Consider the following 19,206-nt stretch of genomic DNA (forward strand, 5'->3'; position numbering starts at 1 on the left):
CTTTTAGAGCTTACAGGGTTATCACTCTTTAGTGGTGGTACAGAGGCTTTCCTGGACATTCATGGACATTAATGAACTTTAATTCATCCTAGAAATTCAGTAACACATTGCACATAGATGGTAGAACATTGAAGGCATACACTGTGACATATGACCTGTATATTAGATATCTAATAAAAATGTCATATTAGTGTAGCTAGAAATTTGGTGTACCTATTTGGCAACTGTATGTTACCAGAAATAACTTGAAGTCCCCATTGAAATATCTGTAACTTAGTTCTATATGTTGACAGTGTGCTAAACTGGTGTATTGTTCTAAACATAATAGTGTTTGAGATTGTAGCTAAAAAAGAAGAACAGCACAGTTTTAATTAAAGCTTTTTACTTACTTCTACTGATGCAGAAGCCCAAACAATGTACGTGATGGAATCACATTCATTCTCGTTTTGAGACACAATTTTTCTAGCATTCGAGCATTGAAGAAACCCAAGTAGTTAAACTATCTCTGAGAAGTGTCTGCCATATAACTGCTATCAAGTGCTAATTCTGTCCTGTTCAATAAACTACAACCATGTTTTCCTTCAAGAAAACATGGTTGTAAAAGTGATTAGTGAAGGTGCACAGCCAAAAACACACCAATAAATAATGTTAACAGCTAAAAATACTTAGGGGAATCATTATCTACTACTATACATAAAGACCCCGATGGGTAGAACTTTCATAATTCCAGATTTAATTGAATTATGAAGAATTTTCTACTTTTGAATCATCAGCTTTCAGACGTATTTTTTCTAACCTAATAAAAAACTGAATTTCATGGGTATTTACTTGATCTGGAATCTGAGGCAGAGTATCAGTGGCATCTTGAGACTTCTGAACTAATCAACTCACTACATCACTACACTTAATACTATAGGTGTTCTATTATAGAAGAATATGATGTAAGCGTTTCCTCGCTGCAAAATTGCCCAGAGCAGGAATGTGACATTTTTCTTGATATATTTTACAGGTAAATGAGCACATTTTCCAAATTTGACATTACTGTAAAGCTAAATGCTCCTTAGTCTTGCTGTGCATAATAATATACTGACAACCAGTGTTGTGCTCATTACTAAAAAATAGTGACTAGTTACAGTTACTCGTTACTTCATTCAAAAAGTAACTCAGTTACTTTGTTGATTACTTACACCAAAAAGTGTAAAAACGCGTTACTGTAAAAAATAACTTTTTAGTTACTTTTTTAAAGAACCTTCTTTAATGTTTCCATTAATGCCCTTTTATGCGTTATGATCTATACAAACACAAAACTGACTCAAACACAAAGTAATTTTTAAACACTATTTTATTGAAGTCAGACCAGCACAAACTGAATATATCACAAGGATTTCTGAAATAAATAACAAAACAAGCTGAATAATATATTCACAATCAACAACTAAAGTGGCTTCTGCTGTTGTGTTGAGCTCTTAAAATGTTCCTTTCACAGCTGAAGTATGTAAACTATCAACAATGTAGAACAGAACGCCGGGTTAGCTTCTAGCTACTAGCTCCTCAGGCATGGAGATTCCGAAGGAGCTTCGGCAGATTGGAGTTGCTGTTTATCGCAGGAGATACGAGCTTCGAACCAGAAAGACACAGCTTACATTTGACAGTTTTTGTCTTTATACTCAACTAAAGTAAAATAATGAGCATATTTCCACTTTGAGAAACTCGTCCTGCTCTCGCCTCGACTCGCCATTACTGCCGCACAGACCTGAATAAACAGAGACACGCCCACAGTGAATCTTCTTCGTGTTTACAGTGGTGTTTATCCTCCAATCCTACAATGCGTCGCTGAACAGGTTAGACTGTAGTCTACACTCATTTAAAAAGGTAACGGGTAATGCACCATACGGTAACGGTAACGGAGTTACTTTATTTTTAAAAGTAACGCGTTACAGTATTAGTTACTGTAAAAAGTAACGCGTTACCGGTAACACGTTACTGCCCAACACTGCTGACAACAATATAGGCTCCATTGGCATGTTATAATGCTTGTAAAACTGTCCTGCTCGTGTTTCATTTGAATAAAAAACGGAACAAATGTAAATGACAGTGAGCATTGCAAAAGTAAACATTCAGCTTTTAGAGAGAAATGCTATTTCAGAAGTTGTGGAAGAGAATGCGGTCTATGGCAACATTTGATGGAACATGAACTGTAATCATTTAGGATGGTCAGTGGAGCAGAGAGTAATGTGGATTATGCCTTCATCTGTTTGCACATTTCATAAGTGGCACTTAATAAGAATAAGCTGTACATCATCTGTTTATTAACATTTTGGTTTCATGTGAATTAACTGAATTAAAAACATAAACTGAAAATTTTTCCCCATCCCTAACCTTTATTTTCAATACAAATCAATATGGTCTTATCTTAACAAATGTGTATCAATTCAAGTCTCACCCAGAATCTATTTAAACTGCACCCCTGAAATAAAAACAGAATTTACTTTCTTATAGTCACGTGGAGAATGAAGATGTATTGTATAATGTTTATATATGATAGCCTTAAGCCCTCAGGAGCTGATCCAATCTCTCTGATTTTGTATTGTTGTCCTTCTAAGCTACTATAAAACAGACAGATTGCCTCTATAAGGTGATATCATATAGATTACTTTAATGGCAAAACATATTTTTCTTTAGGGCTTTATAGTGTATATAATTACCATTTATTTCTGAAATAATGCATGCATTTATTATCAAAGTAAATCAAATAGTGTGTGTGTATGTGTGTGTGTGTGTTGTGTGTGTTTCCTTCTGGTTGTCATTATTAGTCCATATTCCTCAACAGCACCGGGATTCATTATCATATCTCTATATAGCTCATAGACAGACAAGCTTTTTTCTGTAATTACATGCAAGTGTATGCGTGTGCGTGCGTGTGTGTGCGTGTGTGTGTGTGTGTGTGTGTGTGTGTGTGTGTGTGTGTGTGTGTGTGTGTGTTTGGTGAATACCAGGTGATGACATCCTTGGCAATGCAAAATAGCAATAAGCTGTGAAAGAGAATTAATGAATGAGCAGAAATGTTAGCCGTGTGTGTGTGTGTGTGTGTGTGTGTGTGTGTGTGAGTGTGTGTGTGCGTGTGTGTGTGTGTGTGTGTGTGTGAAAAATCAAAGGCAACAAAAATCTGTTTTGGCTATTAATGTGTAATGTATGTCAACATTTGGCACACAATAGTTTTTAGTTCAGTATAATATTTTGTGATAAACAGATAGGGGCTTGTGTGTGTGTGTTGGGGGGGGGGGGTGTTTGCAGGGTGATAGTACATGTTCAGTGTGATATCTCTCAAACACAGGGCTCAAAAGGGACAATAGATCAGGTCTTTGTTGTTCCATAAAATCATATTTAAACACATGTTTGAGTAAAAAATAATGTTAATGGTTATATATAGGTCAACTTTCTCTCTAATAAAAACATTGTATTTCAATTCATGTGAGATTTTTAGTTTTCAGCTTTAGGAGGAGAGCAATACAAGGTGTAATCGTATTACCAACACCGCATTCAGGAACTGATTCCTGGCAATGGCACGGGTTTGTAGGTGATTCTGCCATAACACACATTAAAAAAAGAAATGTTTGATATAAAAAAAAACATTTTCACGGTTGATGATGCTACTCAAAGTATTTGCACATTCATTAGCATTTATGCGTACCATTAACAATTAATTATCACCACTTAAATGTTAACTATAAGATTTGACACTGCATATCATTAATATTACTGTAATGGCGGTTGGGCCACATATATTTGAGAGGCCTTTTGGCATTTTTCCCCATTTTCTGTACACTTTGGTCTTGCCAGCTTCGTTGTTCTGCTTCTCACTCTAAAGGAAGCGCTCTCTGCCCTCTTAAGTGTATACATGGACTCACAAACATCCATGATAAGCTAGTGTCATGGTGTCTGACAGGGAAGAGAGAAAGTAACACCTCCATTCCACCCTGATGTCATGGTCTGTTGACTGCTGACCAATGATGTCTTAAGACTCAAATACATGATCTTTTGAACATAGAGTGAATACTTGTCTCTTAGCCACTGGAGATAGCTCTGATGGTATTTGTTTGATTGATATACTCAGTATACCTTTGTAAAAATGCTAAACTTGAAATAAATATATTTTGGACTGGAAGGTTGTGAGGTCAAATGCCACTGTTGTACAACTGGAGAAGACTTTCAACACTCAACTGCTCAGCTGTTTATCTGTATAAATCATATAAATATGTTTCAATCAACGATATATATATATATATATATATATATATATATATATATAGATATAGATATAGATATATATATATATATATATATATATATATATATATATATATATATATATGTGTGTGTGTAAAAGCGGTCTACTAGGTAGGTTTTTCCATATAGAAGCTTGAAATGTTTCTGCACAGAGACAAATAAAAAACATCTAAGGTATAAGAGCATTTTTAATGGTGTACTTTTCTCTTTGCAGTACCTTTATTTTATTTTATTTTTACAAAAATACTATCTGGAGAATCTATATGAGTGTATGGCTGTGTGTGTGTGTGTGTGTGTGTGTGTGTGTGTGTGTGTGTGTGTGTGTGCGTGTGTGCACGTGTGTGTGTGTGTGTGTGTGTGTGTGTGTGTGTGTGTGTGTAAGCTGGCTTTAATGACAATGAAACGCTCAAACCAAATGTATAAATTCTAATTTATATACCCTGTATGTTCACTTTCCTTTGAGAAATGATCCAAACAGGACATATTTAGGAACCTACAAACCATATCTATGCAAATAATCCTCAAGGAACCATTATTTGTTAACAGTGTACTCTGTGTAAAACTGTGTGATTGCACATCTGAGGGATGTGTATACTAGAAAGATGAAATATTTATACAAGGTTGTTTATATGCACAAAACAAATCTGATGACTGGAAAAAGTGAGATCTTGGCAAAAACGTGTTTACTTGCATTGAAGAACTTTGACAGTGGAAAACCCCCTCAAGGTCTTGAGTCAGTCAATAATAATAATAAAATTATACTTAAATCCATGACATATGTTGCGATGATCATTGTGCAAACCACAAATAAACCAGTAAACCATTAAAGATGCATCTGACAGACTCAGACTTTATTCGTTTTTAAATATAGAGCCACTTTTTTTGGTATTTATTTTGGAGTTAGGTTTGATTGCAAAGTTGCACAAAATAATGTAATTTTTCCAGCTCTTTCTTTAAAGAATTAGAATATGTTTTTCATTCTGGTACTTTGTGACAGCTGGTGATGATATTAGATGGGAGATTAATATCTAATATCTGCCAGTGGCTCAAGATTGAATCTATTAAAGTTGAGCAATGCATTATATCACAAGACCTCATTGACAGTGTAATAAGACTGGTGTGTAGCAAAACATTGCAGCATACTGTGTAAACTATTAATTTTGTGGAATCACTTTGAATGATTCATACAGATTTGGGATGAGGTTTTATTCAGTTATGAGGAAAAAGCTGTAAAATAAGCCACACTTCAAACAGGCGCTCTGGACTGATGAGTCAAAATCTAAAATATTTGTCTGTAGCATAAATATTTGCCAAAGGTTTAGAGAGCGGTACAATATTGAGTGTCTACATACAACAGTGAAGCATGGTGGAGGTTTCCAACAAGTTTGGGGCTGCATTTGGAGGCATCTGATTGGTCTCAAATTTATTCTGCAGCAGGACATCCACAAGAAACATACAGCCAATTAAGAATAATCTTCGGCATACAATGTAATGATCTATATAATGACTTTGTTATGGTTTACAAAGTCCTGATCTCTGAGTCTTAGAGCCTGTCTGGGATTACATAAAGAGACAGATTTGAGATTGATGAGGCAGCCTACATCCACATAAGATCCATGGTTAGTTCTCCAAGATGTTTAGAACAACCTACCTGCTGAGATCTTTGGAAAACAATCTAAAAAAAGAAAGACTTTTTTTTAGGCAAAGGATGGTCACAAGAAATATTGAATTGATATGGATTTCTCTTCTGTGCATTTACTTTTTATTGTATTCATTGAAGGAAATACACTATTAACACTTACTTTACAGCATTTTTTTCACAAGTGTCTAATACTTTTGCACAGTACTGTTCATCTACATTTTTTAAAGAACTCAGTCCCAGTTTTGCTTTCTCATACCTTTGTGTATTTTTTGCACAGCCTTTGGTGGTGCAATTTTTTTTTTTTTTTTTTTTTTTTACAGATAATCACCTATAATCACCAAACATAACCTATTAGAATATGGTTACGGTATATCAATGCTAATAACCCTATTGCTGTTCTGTAATATGAATGTTTATAATAGTTAATTTGAATAAAACTCGTTGTATTAGTCTCATTTGGTACACTTTCACAGTGGTTCAGTTGCTTTTAAATTCACAGTAGTGGATTTTAAATTTTGGACTTTTATGATTATTTATATACTGTCTTTGTTCTTGTGTTTTATTGAAACAAGGACATTATCTGTCTTATTCCCATTCTCTCTATGTCTGTTACTCTCTTCATCTCTCTCACAAAGTTTTTTGCAGTAAAACTGAACTATTGGTCGCAGGAAATAGAAACGTCTAACTCCTCTCTCCGTCTGTAACATAAGCCTGAGGGATGACTTGTGCGAGACAAAGTGTTCGTCGTCTTGTAAATAACTTTTATCTCGGCGTTTCTCATGACTCAGCACCATCATGACACGACACTTGCTGGCACGTTAGCTGCACACTGATGAATTGATTATTGGCATGAGTTTGGCATTCACGAGCAGAGCTGTGGAGATGAGATCAGCAGACATGTTGTGAGAAATGGTGTCCATTCATCTAACTCTGCTCATCACTCAACCACTTAACACTCACTCTTGTCTTCTCGCTGATTTACACTTTGATTGGATTAAGATCCCTCTCGATTGTTCTCTTCTTCCCCTGACTTCCATGTTTGCTTGCTCTCAGTCTTTTACTATTCAGTGCACTTCTCTTTTCAATTTCTTTCTGTTGCAGCACTGTTGAAAGTTTGGTGGAAGAGTATTTACAATGTCAAAGCCCCTCTCTCGCTCTCTTTCACTCTATCTCTCTTTGCCTTTTGTCTGTCTCACTAATGCTATATTTGAGATGAACTTGTAATATCCTGCTTCTGACTGGTAAAAGCCACTCACCCCTATTTATGCTATGATTCACTTCACATGTCTAATGTTTTGAGGTAAGAAACTACTTGCAATGCAGTATTAAGAAAGAATTACTCCTTCCACACTTTCAACTGTAAGTCGCTTTGGACAAAAGTGTCTGCCAAATGAATAAATGGAAACGTAAATGCGTTGTGTTTCCTTTAAAGCATTTAAAGTGACCCCCCACTCTCTCCTTTCTGCAGGTACCCCTTCCCCACTGTGTTCAGCTCATGCAGTAAGAAAGACCTGTTGGTGAGTTTGGATAAAGGAGTGGGTATGTGTCTCTTTAACATGCCTGAGGTAAAGGTGCTCTACGGAGGGCAAAAGTGTGGCAATGGATACGTTGAAGAGGGAGAAGAGTGTGACTGTGGAGATATTGAGGTACGTCATATCATGATTAACGTGTAGGATGATATTTTATGATTTACAAAAAGGGAATATTTGCAGTATGTTTCAAACAAAAGAATATTTGCATTTCTACTTGCTAATTTGTTCAATTGAAGCATGGATTCATTTACATGTGCTCTAATCACCTCTAACCTTTTTTTAATGGTTATACACTGTCCGCAATAAATTAGCAAGATTTATCATATAAGCTCTGGACTGATGAGTCAAAATCTTACTTGTTTAGCTGTAGCAAAAATGTTTGCTGAAGGGCTGAAGGGTTGAACTATAATCAGTGTCTGCAGACAACAGTGAAGCATGGTGGAGGTTTCCCTCAAGTTTGGGGCTGCATTGGAGTTGTAGATTGGATCAGGACTAATGGTGTCCTCGAAGCTGAGAAATACATGCAGATGGATATCAATCCTGCAACACCTTTAGGGAAGCATCCAAATTTATTCTACAGCAGGACAATGACTTCACTCATCCAGCCAAAGTATTTTAGAACTATCTTCAGCATAGAGATAAAGGAGTCCTGGAAGTAATACTTTTGTCTTTGTCTGTAAGTTTTTTGTGTCGAAAGTCATGACAGTTGCCCATAAGTACATGTCAAGACAGATATGTAATAATGTCACACACTAATCAGGCCTTTTATATGCTGTCTATACATTATTATAACAGTGTTCTTGTTTTTATCATGCTAGGTGTCATAAAGTTTAAGGCTATGACATCTTATGTCATAGGATGAGACAGAGCTATTTCACATTTTGTGTGACACTGACCATAATAAACATAGAAAAAAACATATGCCAAAACCTGTATCTGTTTCATGAAAAGAACGAAGGAACACTGATACTTTAAAAACCACATGGACATTGCGTTATTTCTTTTTCCCATCGGAGTGATGTAAAGGTCTAATGAGGACACTAGGTTTCTCTCTCTCTCTCTCTCTCTCTCTCTCTCTCTCTCTCTCTCTCTCTCATCTCTCCATGTGGTTACAGATTGTGTTACACATGCATACAATCATTTTAATTCCAGTCCGAACATTAACACACCAGCATTAGTCATGACCCATTACAGTATATTATGATCCAAATCTGTGACATGTGACATAAACACACTCTCCAGGCAGATGCTTTGGCCCAGACCATGCTGGTAGAAATCCCCAGGAAACGGAGTCTCATACATACACACATACAAGTGGAATAGACCCAGAAAAGCACAGTATGCATGGAAATCCTTCACACTTTAGCATAGTTAGTGACATGGCCCTGTAGGAATTTTAGTGTTCTCCATGTCTGTTTATTGATCTTTATTTCTGGCAGAATGCAATGGCAGCATATAAGAGCAAAAACGACGCCTCAGTCTTCTGTCTCTATCAATGCTTTGGCACAAATGTGTAAGCCATTAGGAGCACATCTGTAATACTTTTGAGTTTCTCATATACATGTACAGAGTTAATTTACAGAAAACAGAGAAACACCCAGTCTGATACACTTTGTGGTGTGGATCTGAGCATCAACCCACACTTTTAGAAAGCTTTTAGAATAGCGATTTAAAGGTACCTCATTGGTCTTTAAGGTCCATCTGCAAGAATGTGCTTGGGATTGTATTATTCCAGGAAGAGAAAAAGATAAACTTTGGTATGTTTTGTTTCTGAGAGCATAGGGTTGATTAGTTTGCCCATCTCAAAATCATCTAGAACAGGACTTTCCTTTAAGAAAAGGTTTCAGGGAACCTTCCTTTCAGAAAACCACCCAGGGACTGCTAAGAGCCATTTTTCTGTTCATCTAGTTCTATTTTATATGTGTGCTGTGTGAGTGTCTTTAAAACTGTCCTTATAATGAATCTCAAATCTGGTCCAAGATTCTATTATGATCTATTATTCAAGGTTACATAAAAAAAACTCAAAATATGGATTTATAATATTGGTGGACCTTGCATATAACAAAATTATATATACTGATTATATCACAGCTTCCTAACCTTTGTCCTGGTGCAAAGAATGCCATGTCCTGCAAATTTCTTTGCTCTAACATGCTAAAGTGTGCAGGAAGCTGGTTCTCGAAAACAGTTATTGGGAAATTGTGGACTAGATTGAGACTAGAGCATTGAAAAGAACTAAGTTTAGACTCTTTCAGTGTGTCTGTGGATTTCACTGTGTATATATATATATATATATATATATATATATATATATATATATATATATATATATACATATATATATATATATATATTTTTGTTTCATTGTTCTTTTTCATTTATTTCCAAATTCTTTTTTTTCCATGTTGTATTCTTCTGTCGCTGTAGGAATGTATGAACCCATGCTGTAATGCCAGTACATGCACTCTGAAGTTTAATGCAGTGTGTGCACATGGCCAGTGTTGCGAAAACTGCCAGGTAACACACACACACACACACACACACACACGCATAACAATGATTTATTACTTTTTAAAAGCTTTGCTTTCAATGTCTTTTCATTGATCTCTACTGCTTTTTTTAAAGTGTCCACATGTTCATTGACAAATGGAGTCACCTTGTGTTAATGATCTCTAACCATGTGCGTTTGTGTATTTCAGTTGAAGCCTGCAGGTACACTGTGCCGTGAGTCCACTAACTCATGTGATCTGCCGGAGTTCTGCACAGGTTCTGACCCTCACTGTCCTGCTAACGTCTACCTGCACGATGGTCACATGTGTCATGGTGTGGATGGACACTGCTACAATGGCATCTGCCAAACACATGAACAGCAATGCATCACACTTTGGGGTCAGGGTGAGTCACAGAGGCATATAGGATGATGATAGATTATCTTTTTTGGCAAATACAGATGCTTAGAATTGTCTAGTATTTCTGTTATATGGCATTACTTGTATCCTGATAACCAATTTTGCTCTTATGGACTCCAGACTGTTGATGGCTATGGCATCATCAGGTTCTTATATTACATTCAAATATTTATGGCATTATCACAATTGCTCATAGCGACTTACAATTATCTTGTTTATACAAATGAGAAGTTGAGGGTTGACACCCTTGCTCAAGGGCCCAGGAGTGACTGGGTAATGCTGGGATTTTAGCTCACAGCCTTTCAATTATAAATCCAACATCTTAAATATTTGGCTACAGCCTTCCCTGTTGTGCCACTTGGGAGCCTTAAAATTATTTTTAAAAATTACACTATATTGGCATCTCCAAGTGTACCCTTAAAAGTGCCTATCCGGCCACACATTTTAAAATTAAGCATCCCTTCTGTTTTACTACATTAGATTGTGTCAACAGAGATTTCTATTACCGAAAACACCACAATAAATATGTTTACTCTGCAGCAAAAAATATCTTTTTCTATTGAAATTGCAGAGCTTGAGCAACCGCCCTAGAAATAACTACAGGAAAATGTGTCATTGCTCGGAAAATGTGTTAATAGCATAAAAAAAAATGCTGGAACATTATAAATGCATGACAAACAATTTTTGACAGTCCTAGTATTAAGCTTGGAGAATATGAGGTCACATCTTTAAATTTGATTAAACTGAGTGAACTGTGTCATGTGACCAAGTAAAATGTGGTCGTAGTTGCCAAATTAACTTTTCACAATAAACATTTTACAATCGTGTTACATTTCAAACAGAGATTGAAGAATATAGAGAATAATTGTAAGCCTAACGGTGCATGTGTGTTTCCTTTTTATTTGTGTGTTTGTGTTTTAGGTGCAAAACCAGCTCCGAGCATCTGTTTCGAGAGGGTGAACTCAGCGGGAGACCCATATGGCAACTGTGGAAAAGACTCCAAGGGATCATTCGCGAAATGTGAAGCACAGTGAGACATTTTTTTCCCCTTATTCATTTCTAATAAACAGAAGAATTTGACATCTAAGGAAAGTAAGAAACAAAAAGCTAATTAATGATTAGCATAATTTTTTTTAGATCGTTTGATTTCCAGTGTTATATTCGTTCTTTGACTTGGTTTCCCATACAAAAGCCCACGGTTTCCAGTAGAGCTGTCATGTGTGATAGAGGCAGAACAAAAAGAAGCAGTGGAGGAACCACTGCAATTTACATAAACAGGAAGCACTTGTTGAACGTTTTGCTCTATTAGGAAATGGATTGGCAGGTACTTCAAGTACTTCACTGATCACTGATCACTTCCTGATGGGTGTAATTGCCCAAATTACTGAAGTGGACACTGATAGAGAGATGAGGGAGAATGGAGAGAGAGAGAAAAAAGGAGAGATGATTACTCATTCAACAAACAAATGTTCCTCCCTGCACTCTATCTCTCTCTCTCGCTCCCTCTCTCCCATACTTTCCATCTTGACCATTCATTAGGACATGTGGCAAAATGCATGTGAATGCTTTACAAACACACACACACACACAAACACACACACACACACACACACACACACACACACACACACACACAAGCTTGTCAGGCCACTGTCTGTTTCATGCTTAATGGTACTGGCTCACACTTGTTTCCATGTAGCAGCTCACTGCAAAACACGCACACATTGTAAATATAGACCACCGTTAATCATGCACAGGTGTACACACTCATTCAGTTACCCACTTCTTCTCCAGAACTCCTCCCACCATTTACATGTACCACAGTAATATGCGTGGTGGTCTGGAACACTCGTCAAATGTCACCATGGCTAAAAGTCTGACAAAACAAAGCATAACTCCACATGGTCGAGAGGCAAGAGAGCAAAAACTGTCCATGCTGTCTAGTTGGGAGGGATTACGTACTCTCTCACTTGTCAGTCACAGAGACAATGGCCAATTGTTAGTTTCTGTGAGCTTGTGTAGGTGGAAGAGGGTGGATAGTGTGTTACAGTTTAAAAAGTTGCAGAGGCAGGTTTCATTTGTCAGGGTTCTCTTTTGTCTCACCGGTTGCTACCTGTTGTAGAATAGGGGAGATTTGGTTGGGGGTATGTCTTATCGTGGGACCAAACTGGGAGGAAACAAAAGCTGGTAAATAAAATAAAATATAATTTTTGCTAAAAATAATGTAATATAATTTTGCTTTGCTAAATATAATGTAATACTTATTTAATAAACTTTTTGTTTTGTTTTGTTTTTAGAAATTTACAGTTGTTAAAAATGACAAGTTTATGATAATTATGTGGCAACAAAATCTCTGTTTTACTAATACCTATGCAGGGATGCCAAATGTGGAAAGATCCAGTGCCAAGGTGGGGCCAATCGGCCTGTAATTGGAACCAACGCAGTCTCCATAGAGACCAACATCCCATTGCCGGAAGGTGGGCGTATCCTGTGTCGAGGGACTCACGTGTATCTGGGTGATGACATGCCAGACCCAGGCCTGGTACTAACAGGAACCAAGTGCGGCAAAAACATGGTGAGAGTGCTGTGTGTTTATCAGTAAGCAAGGAAGTTTACAACATTTAAAAAAGGAGCCTATAACAGAGTCATAATGTATAATTATGTGTTTTTTGAAAGATTGTGGCAAAATCCCCTAGTATGTACAGTATGGTGATCAAAGCTGCCAAAGGGCCCAGTGTACTGCTTTTCTCCAGATCCCAAACTTTAAAAACTAGTGGTAATGAACACTGTGGACCTGGCAGAGGTGTGGAGGTGTGCTGGGGCTTTAAGAGGGCAAACTGTGAAACATTCCATTTTCTGAGTTCAGATTTAGGAAACACTACACTACACATTGAACTTCTTTGTGTGTGTGAGTGTGTGTTTATTTATTCAGTTTGTGTCCATTTTGTAGGGTTTATAGTCCCATATGTTCGTGTGTGACTGATTCTGTAATGAGGTAGTGTGCCTGCAGACTTGGATTTATGTGTGTGTGTGTGTGTGTGTGTGTGTGTGTGTGTGTGTGTGTGTGTGTGTGTGAAAGAGAGAGAAACATAGTGAAATGTTAATAAGGGAAAGAAAGGCCTCATCATCCCCAGCAGTGAGCAGGAAGAACGGAAAGCCTGATATCACACTGTTCCACGGACATGGTTTTACAGATGCGTGTCTGGCCTCTTGCCTCTCATACTGTCCATCACTTATCCCCACGTGTGAGACGACACAGTTAATTACATTAAACATGTCAGGCCTTTCAACATTCAACTCTCCTTCTAACTGATTATTTCACCATCTTGGATTACTCAGTTTTTTGGATGAGTATGTCACTAAGTATCATTTTCTACATCTCATTATATTTGGGTGGAGTGTTTGCGGTCTGACTGTATGAGCACAGGCCATATCTGTAATTAGACTTTGGAGGACTGGTCTCTACAGAACCTGGGTCTTGTTCTGTTTTAGTGGAAAACCTGGAAATCTCTTAAATGCCTTTCTCTCTCTCTCTCTCTCTCTCTCTCTCTCTCTCTCTCTCTCTCTCTCTCTCTCTCTCTCTCTCTCTTTTCTTTCTCTCTCTTCCTGTAGATGTGTCTGAATCGGCAATGTCAAAACATCAGTGTCTTTGGAGTCCACGAGTGTGCGGCCAAGTGCAGCGGACATGGGGTTAGACACATTTCTTTTCCATGAACAACCAAATGTTTTTTTTTTTTAGAATGTTGTCATCTAGATAAAAAAAAAGAACAGCCAACCAGCCAACCATTACCCTCAATACTTTGGTATTCAATCTGCTTTCATACTTCTGGTTGGAAGGACTAATAAGGACTAATAAGAAAGTTATACAGAATAGTAAATAGTTTATTGTTATTTTTTTTGGTTTGGATTCATATTTGCATTAATTATGTATGGATGAACGTGTTGTTTTTAAATTCCAAATGTCCTAATGGTATAACCATTACTTTATTTAGCTGGGTATTATTTATTCCCTTTGATATTGATATTATTATTTTCCGTATTTTACTTCGCAGTATCAAAACAAATTATAATTATAATATACTAACCATTACTCATAGCTACTTTTTGCTAGACTGTTAGCTTTGTATGCAAACTGAAAAAGGGTTTGTTTCTAAAAGATTGTTACAACATGTTGTGTATTTACAATGATTGTATATTATTTTATATATTTATTATTAGACTGCATTAACAGGGTGAAAATGGATCACCACTGCACCAAACTATATATCACATATTAAGGATGTGATCATAGCCACATTATACTTCATCTCTTGGTGATGACTGGATTCCAAAAAACATTAAAAAAATTAAACAGATATTTACAGCCTGATACGTCACATGTATTAAAAAAGGAGATGCATTAGAATATGTGAGGCTGACATTTTGAGCTACATTATTAATAACGCTCTGGCTTCTGAGAGCTGTGTGTCGGTGTTGCTTCCAGACATTAAAAAATGGCTGTGAAATTTTAATAGTTTTGAGGGACTTGGTCATTTATTTAGTGTATTGATGCTGAGCGAATTCTGCGCCGTGTTTTTTTTTTTATCCCTTCTCAGTGATTTTTTTATCCAGCTCCCTCTTACTATTTGTCCTTCTGTATCATCTCTTTTTTTTATTCTCAACTCATAGTCTGTATATATGATTTACCTTAAAAATGAAACAAAACCTTTCTTTCAATATCTCAGTCGGAATAGTTTTCTGACGAGAATGGTTTCTATTTTTTCTGACGACAATCGAGTCATCCTTGTGTGACGATTTCTGAGAATGACAGAAGCACTAATGAAGGATTTCTTTCATGTTTTATTTTTCCCCACAGTGAGAAACAAGGCTGGCTTTAAGAGTAGGAAATTGAAAATGTTATGTTCTTTCTTCTCAGACAAATAGAAAATAATTAATACGCATTTTTTCCCTCCGTCATACGTCAAATGTGTGTCTTTGTTCTATTTTACCTGTCTGTCTATTGTCAGGTGGGAAATACTTTGAATTCTCAGCAATCCTTTTACACAGAATGTGTATAGGGCACGATATACACACTTTCTGTGATAAAGTTATTATAAAACAGTCTAGTCAGTAATTTATTGGACACTGATAATGCTTGTTTGCTTGGAGCTGTCTGGAAATTAAATGTATAGTTAAGCTCTTATCAGCTGTACTTGCACCACATCCCATCCCAAATAGCACATCCGTGCAGTTTGATATAGAAAAAAATGGATGTAAGTATACAGTATAGACAAAGGGACATTTTGATGGATGAGTGGAGAGGTTCTTTACACTAGGTTACACATCCCTAAATCAGTTCTGCCCCGTGGATCTGCACATCTGCTCCCCATCACCTTGCTGTAGAAATGGTGTTTAATAATCTGCACCATATGGATACAATGTGTGATACTGTGAAGTTACAGAATGGAGGAAATGCGGCATTGGAGCCATATGGAGACTATTGTGGCCGTTTGGCAGGCTTTGTTGAGATGATGAAGGACAGGTGGTAACTAGGTGTGTTGTTTTGTACTTTCACTACACCAAGTGTAATTATCTTCAAACTGTTTGTTTTTGCAGAATTAACTCCAGGACATAATCTCATTGACTACATTTACACCTGGTCATTTAATGTATTCTGTTGGGGAACAGGTTTTTAATGCAATAGTGACTGTACCCATAAAGATGCAGGTGTAAAGATGCCTTTTTAACAAATATACAAATAAATGCTGTAGTTTATTGGGCGTTGGAGGTACATCTCCACAAGACACATGCTTTTTGACATTTTCTTTTTTATTAGTTTATTATATGTCCTGTAAAAATTTTTTACTACGGAATACACTTTGCATAGACCAAAGTTTATAGGACTGTGGTGAGACCTGAGATGTTGTATGGTTTAGAGACAGTGGTGTTGACTAAAAGACAGGAGGTGGAGCTGGAGGTGGCAGAGCTGAAGATGTTGAGGTTTTCGTTGGGAGTGATGAGGTTGAACAGGATTAGAAATTAGTTTATTAGAGGGACAGCGCATGTAGGACGTTTTGGAGACAAGGTGAGGGAGGTGTGATTAAGATGGTTTGGACATGTGCAGAGGAGGGACATGGGGTATATCGGTAGGAGAATGCTGAGGATGGAGCCATCAGGAAGGAGGAAAAGAGGAAGACCAAGGAGGAGGTTTATGGATGTGGTGAGGGAAGACATGCAGGTAGTTGGTGTGAAAGAGGCAGATGTAGAGGAGAGGGGGGTATGGAGACGGATGTTCCACTGTGGCGACCCCTAACAGGAGCAGCCAAAAGAAAAAGAAGAGACACTTTGCATAGATCAGCTGGAAAATAAAGGAAAATATTTTACAATACAGATGTGAAATGACCAATGTGTGATCAGCATGTCTTACACCAACCTTGGAGTAACCGTGTTAGATTGCAGACTGTTTCTATAGTAACAACACTAATATTATCTAGTTCTTCAAACATGGCATGATTATCTTGTTATATTTGCACAGAGCAGGTCTTTAAATGGCAGAGGGTTATTAAAGATCAAAAGAGCGCACTTCAAAAACTTCAGCATGGACATAAATTATTAACACACACTTGAAGATGTACTGTACATACAAACCTGAACTTTTTAATGATATACCTGTTAGTGTTTTCAATGCCTTTTTAATTGCTAAAAAAAGTCGTTTTATTGTGTCTTGTAAAAACAGGATGCTTGGTTATTGGGTTTATTATTGTTTATTGTATGTTTGCACAAGCAACAAGTTCAGGGTTAGTTTATAGAAAAACTTTGCTTGACTTAGATAATTGTTCTTTAATGCTACAGTATATGTGCAATTGGTGATATTTTTATCACTTGTTCTTTACAAGCCACTATTTCTCATTTACACATTATTAGCCAGGTTTCCTGAGAAAGCATGTGAAAGATTGGTAAAACTTTACAGTAACTGCATTATAATGTCTTTTCTGAAAGGGACAGGACGGGCATTGCTAAGTTATTTATAACATTTAGAGTCTGATAAAAAAAAAAAAAAAAAAGTGATGCTTTGAGGAAGTTTAACCTTTAAAAGGTTTAGTGACCCATTCTTGACATATTTTGTGTGTGTGTGTGTGTGTGTGTGTGTGTGTGTGTTGTCTTTCTCTTCACAGGTGTGTAATAATAAAAAGAACTGTCACTGTGAGGCGCACTGGGCTCCCCCTTTCTGCGACAAAGCTGGATTTGGAGGCAGTGTGGACAGCGGACCACTGAGACAAGCAGGTGTGGATGTGTGTGAGGGTGTGTCTGTGTTTGTATGTGTGTGTGAGTGCATGCGTGCATGCGTTGATTTTGCGTTTTTCTTCAGAAATCTTCCTATAATGAAAAGTCAAACTCTTACTACTGAAGTTAAATATAAACAACAACCTAATGTTAGCTAAAGTTTTCAATTAAAATAATTTAGCCAAGTAAGCTAATGATTTTATGAGTAACACTACAGTTATCTATTTATCTAGAGCACCCGTATGACAGCTAGAGATAAATGTCATGTTAACACTGATACGGTGCTTAAGTACGACACCTCTTAGCCATTGCATATCACATGTTTTTGTCAATTTTTATTGTATCCTGCTTCTGTTGTTTCCCATTGATTCATAGTCTTTGTATGTTATATATGATCCTATAAATACATGTTTTAGCCTCTATGTGGACAAATGTTTGACCATAACGTTCATGTGATTTTTGAACATCTCATTCCATTATTGCTGTTATAACCTGTAAGGTGAGAAAACCTGGGCTGCAGTGTAGTAGGGTTGAGGTTAGAGGTGTATAGCAGACCACTCAAGATTCTTTGCCAAGATCCTCGCCTTATAAACTATGTTCTATACTTAAATTTGTATATATACTAAAGACCTGACCTATGTTGAGGAGGCCTGGGGTGTAGTCAGTGTTTAATAGGTTTAAAGTCAGAGCTCTATCTCAGGCAACTCAAGATCTTTCACTCCAACCTTTGTAAACCTTATCTTCATGGGGCTTGCTTTGTTTACAGGTGCATTGCCATGCTGGAACATCTTTGGATGTCTATAATGTCTGTTTTGATATTTTAAAAGCCTGCAAATTTAATAATAGTGTGTAGACTTTTTATATCCACTGTACATGTATTATTTTTTTAAATCTTTTTGTATTATTATGAAGTGTTTTATTATGTAATGCCATTTTCCTTAATGACATTCAAACATTTTTCTGACATTTAATTGTAATAGGCGTTTTGTTGTAAAAGTAACATTTATAAGAAAATTGCTGCTTTAAAATATACGTTGCCAAACATTTTCCCACAGTACAGTATGTGAATGAATTAGAGTATGTGTGGGATAATTGTGTGTGTGTGTGTGTGTGTGTGTGTGTGTGTGTGTGTGTGTGTGTGTGTGTGTGTGTGTGTGCGTTCCCTGTGTATAGATGGTGAGAGTATAAAGGTGGGCATCGTGGTTGCATTCCTGTGTTTGCTCTGCGTGATCATGATTGTCTGTGTTAAGAGGAAGACTCTGGTCAGCCTGTTCATCAACAACAAGAAAAACAACATAGAAAAGCTGAGGTAAAACAAGTTTTTCACATGTATAAAAATAAATACAAATAAAGATTATGACTAGTGAAAATGTAAAAAGAAACAAAAATAATAGCTGAATACTAAGATAATGCATTATTGTTTTAGTGTATTATTACCTGAAGCTTAATAGACAGTTCAGTATCAGTTTCTTTGCCTGAACTGACATTCTACTTTACAGAGGGAAAAAAAAAATCAAATAACATATAACCTTATAACATTCCTTTAATTTATATTTCACCCTGGTGACCAAAA

General features: G+C 36.7%; 1 protein-coding gene across 2 annotated transcripts in view; it reads left to right on the plus strand.

Moving 5' to 3' along the window:
- LOC124388964 (disintegrin and metalloproteinase domain-containing protein 12-like) overlaps window positions 1-19,206 on the plus strand; it is a 95,724-nt gene that overhangs the window by 68,627 nt on the left and 7,891 nt on the right. For both annotated transcript variants that reach the window (XR_006926493.1, XM_046854117.1), the window contains exons 12-19: window positions 7,398-7,575; window positions 9,889-9,978; window positions 10,161-10,356; window positions 11,292-11,400; window positions 12,747-12,945; window positions 13,983-14,060; window positions 17,525-17,633; window positions 18,807-18,942. Coding sequence is in view for 1 of the 2 variants with exons in the window: in XM_046854117.1 (XP_046710073.1) it covers window positions 7,398-7,575; window positions 9,889-9,978; window positions 10,161-10,356; window positions 11,292-11,400; window positions 12,747-12,945; window positions 13,983-14,060; window positions 17,525-17,633; window positions 18,807-18,942 (1,095 nt within the window). In the remaining variant the exon portion in view is untranslated. The remainder of the gene's footprint in view (window positions 1-7,397; window positions 7,576-9,888; window positions 9,979-10,160; window positions 10,357-11,291; window positions 11,401-12,746; window positions 12,946-13,982; window positions 14,061-17,524; window positions 17,634-18,806; window positions 18,943-19,206) is intronic.

The sequence above is a fragment of the Silurus meridionalis genome, chromosome 7 (assembly GCF_014805685.1).
Source record: "Silurus meridionalis isolate SWU-2019-XX chromosome 7, ASM1480568v1, whole genome shotgun sequence".
Classification (NCBI taxonomy): domain Eukaryota; kingdom Metazoa; phylum Chordata; class Actinopteri; order Siluriformes; family Siluridae; genus Silurus; species Silurus meridionalis.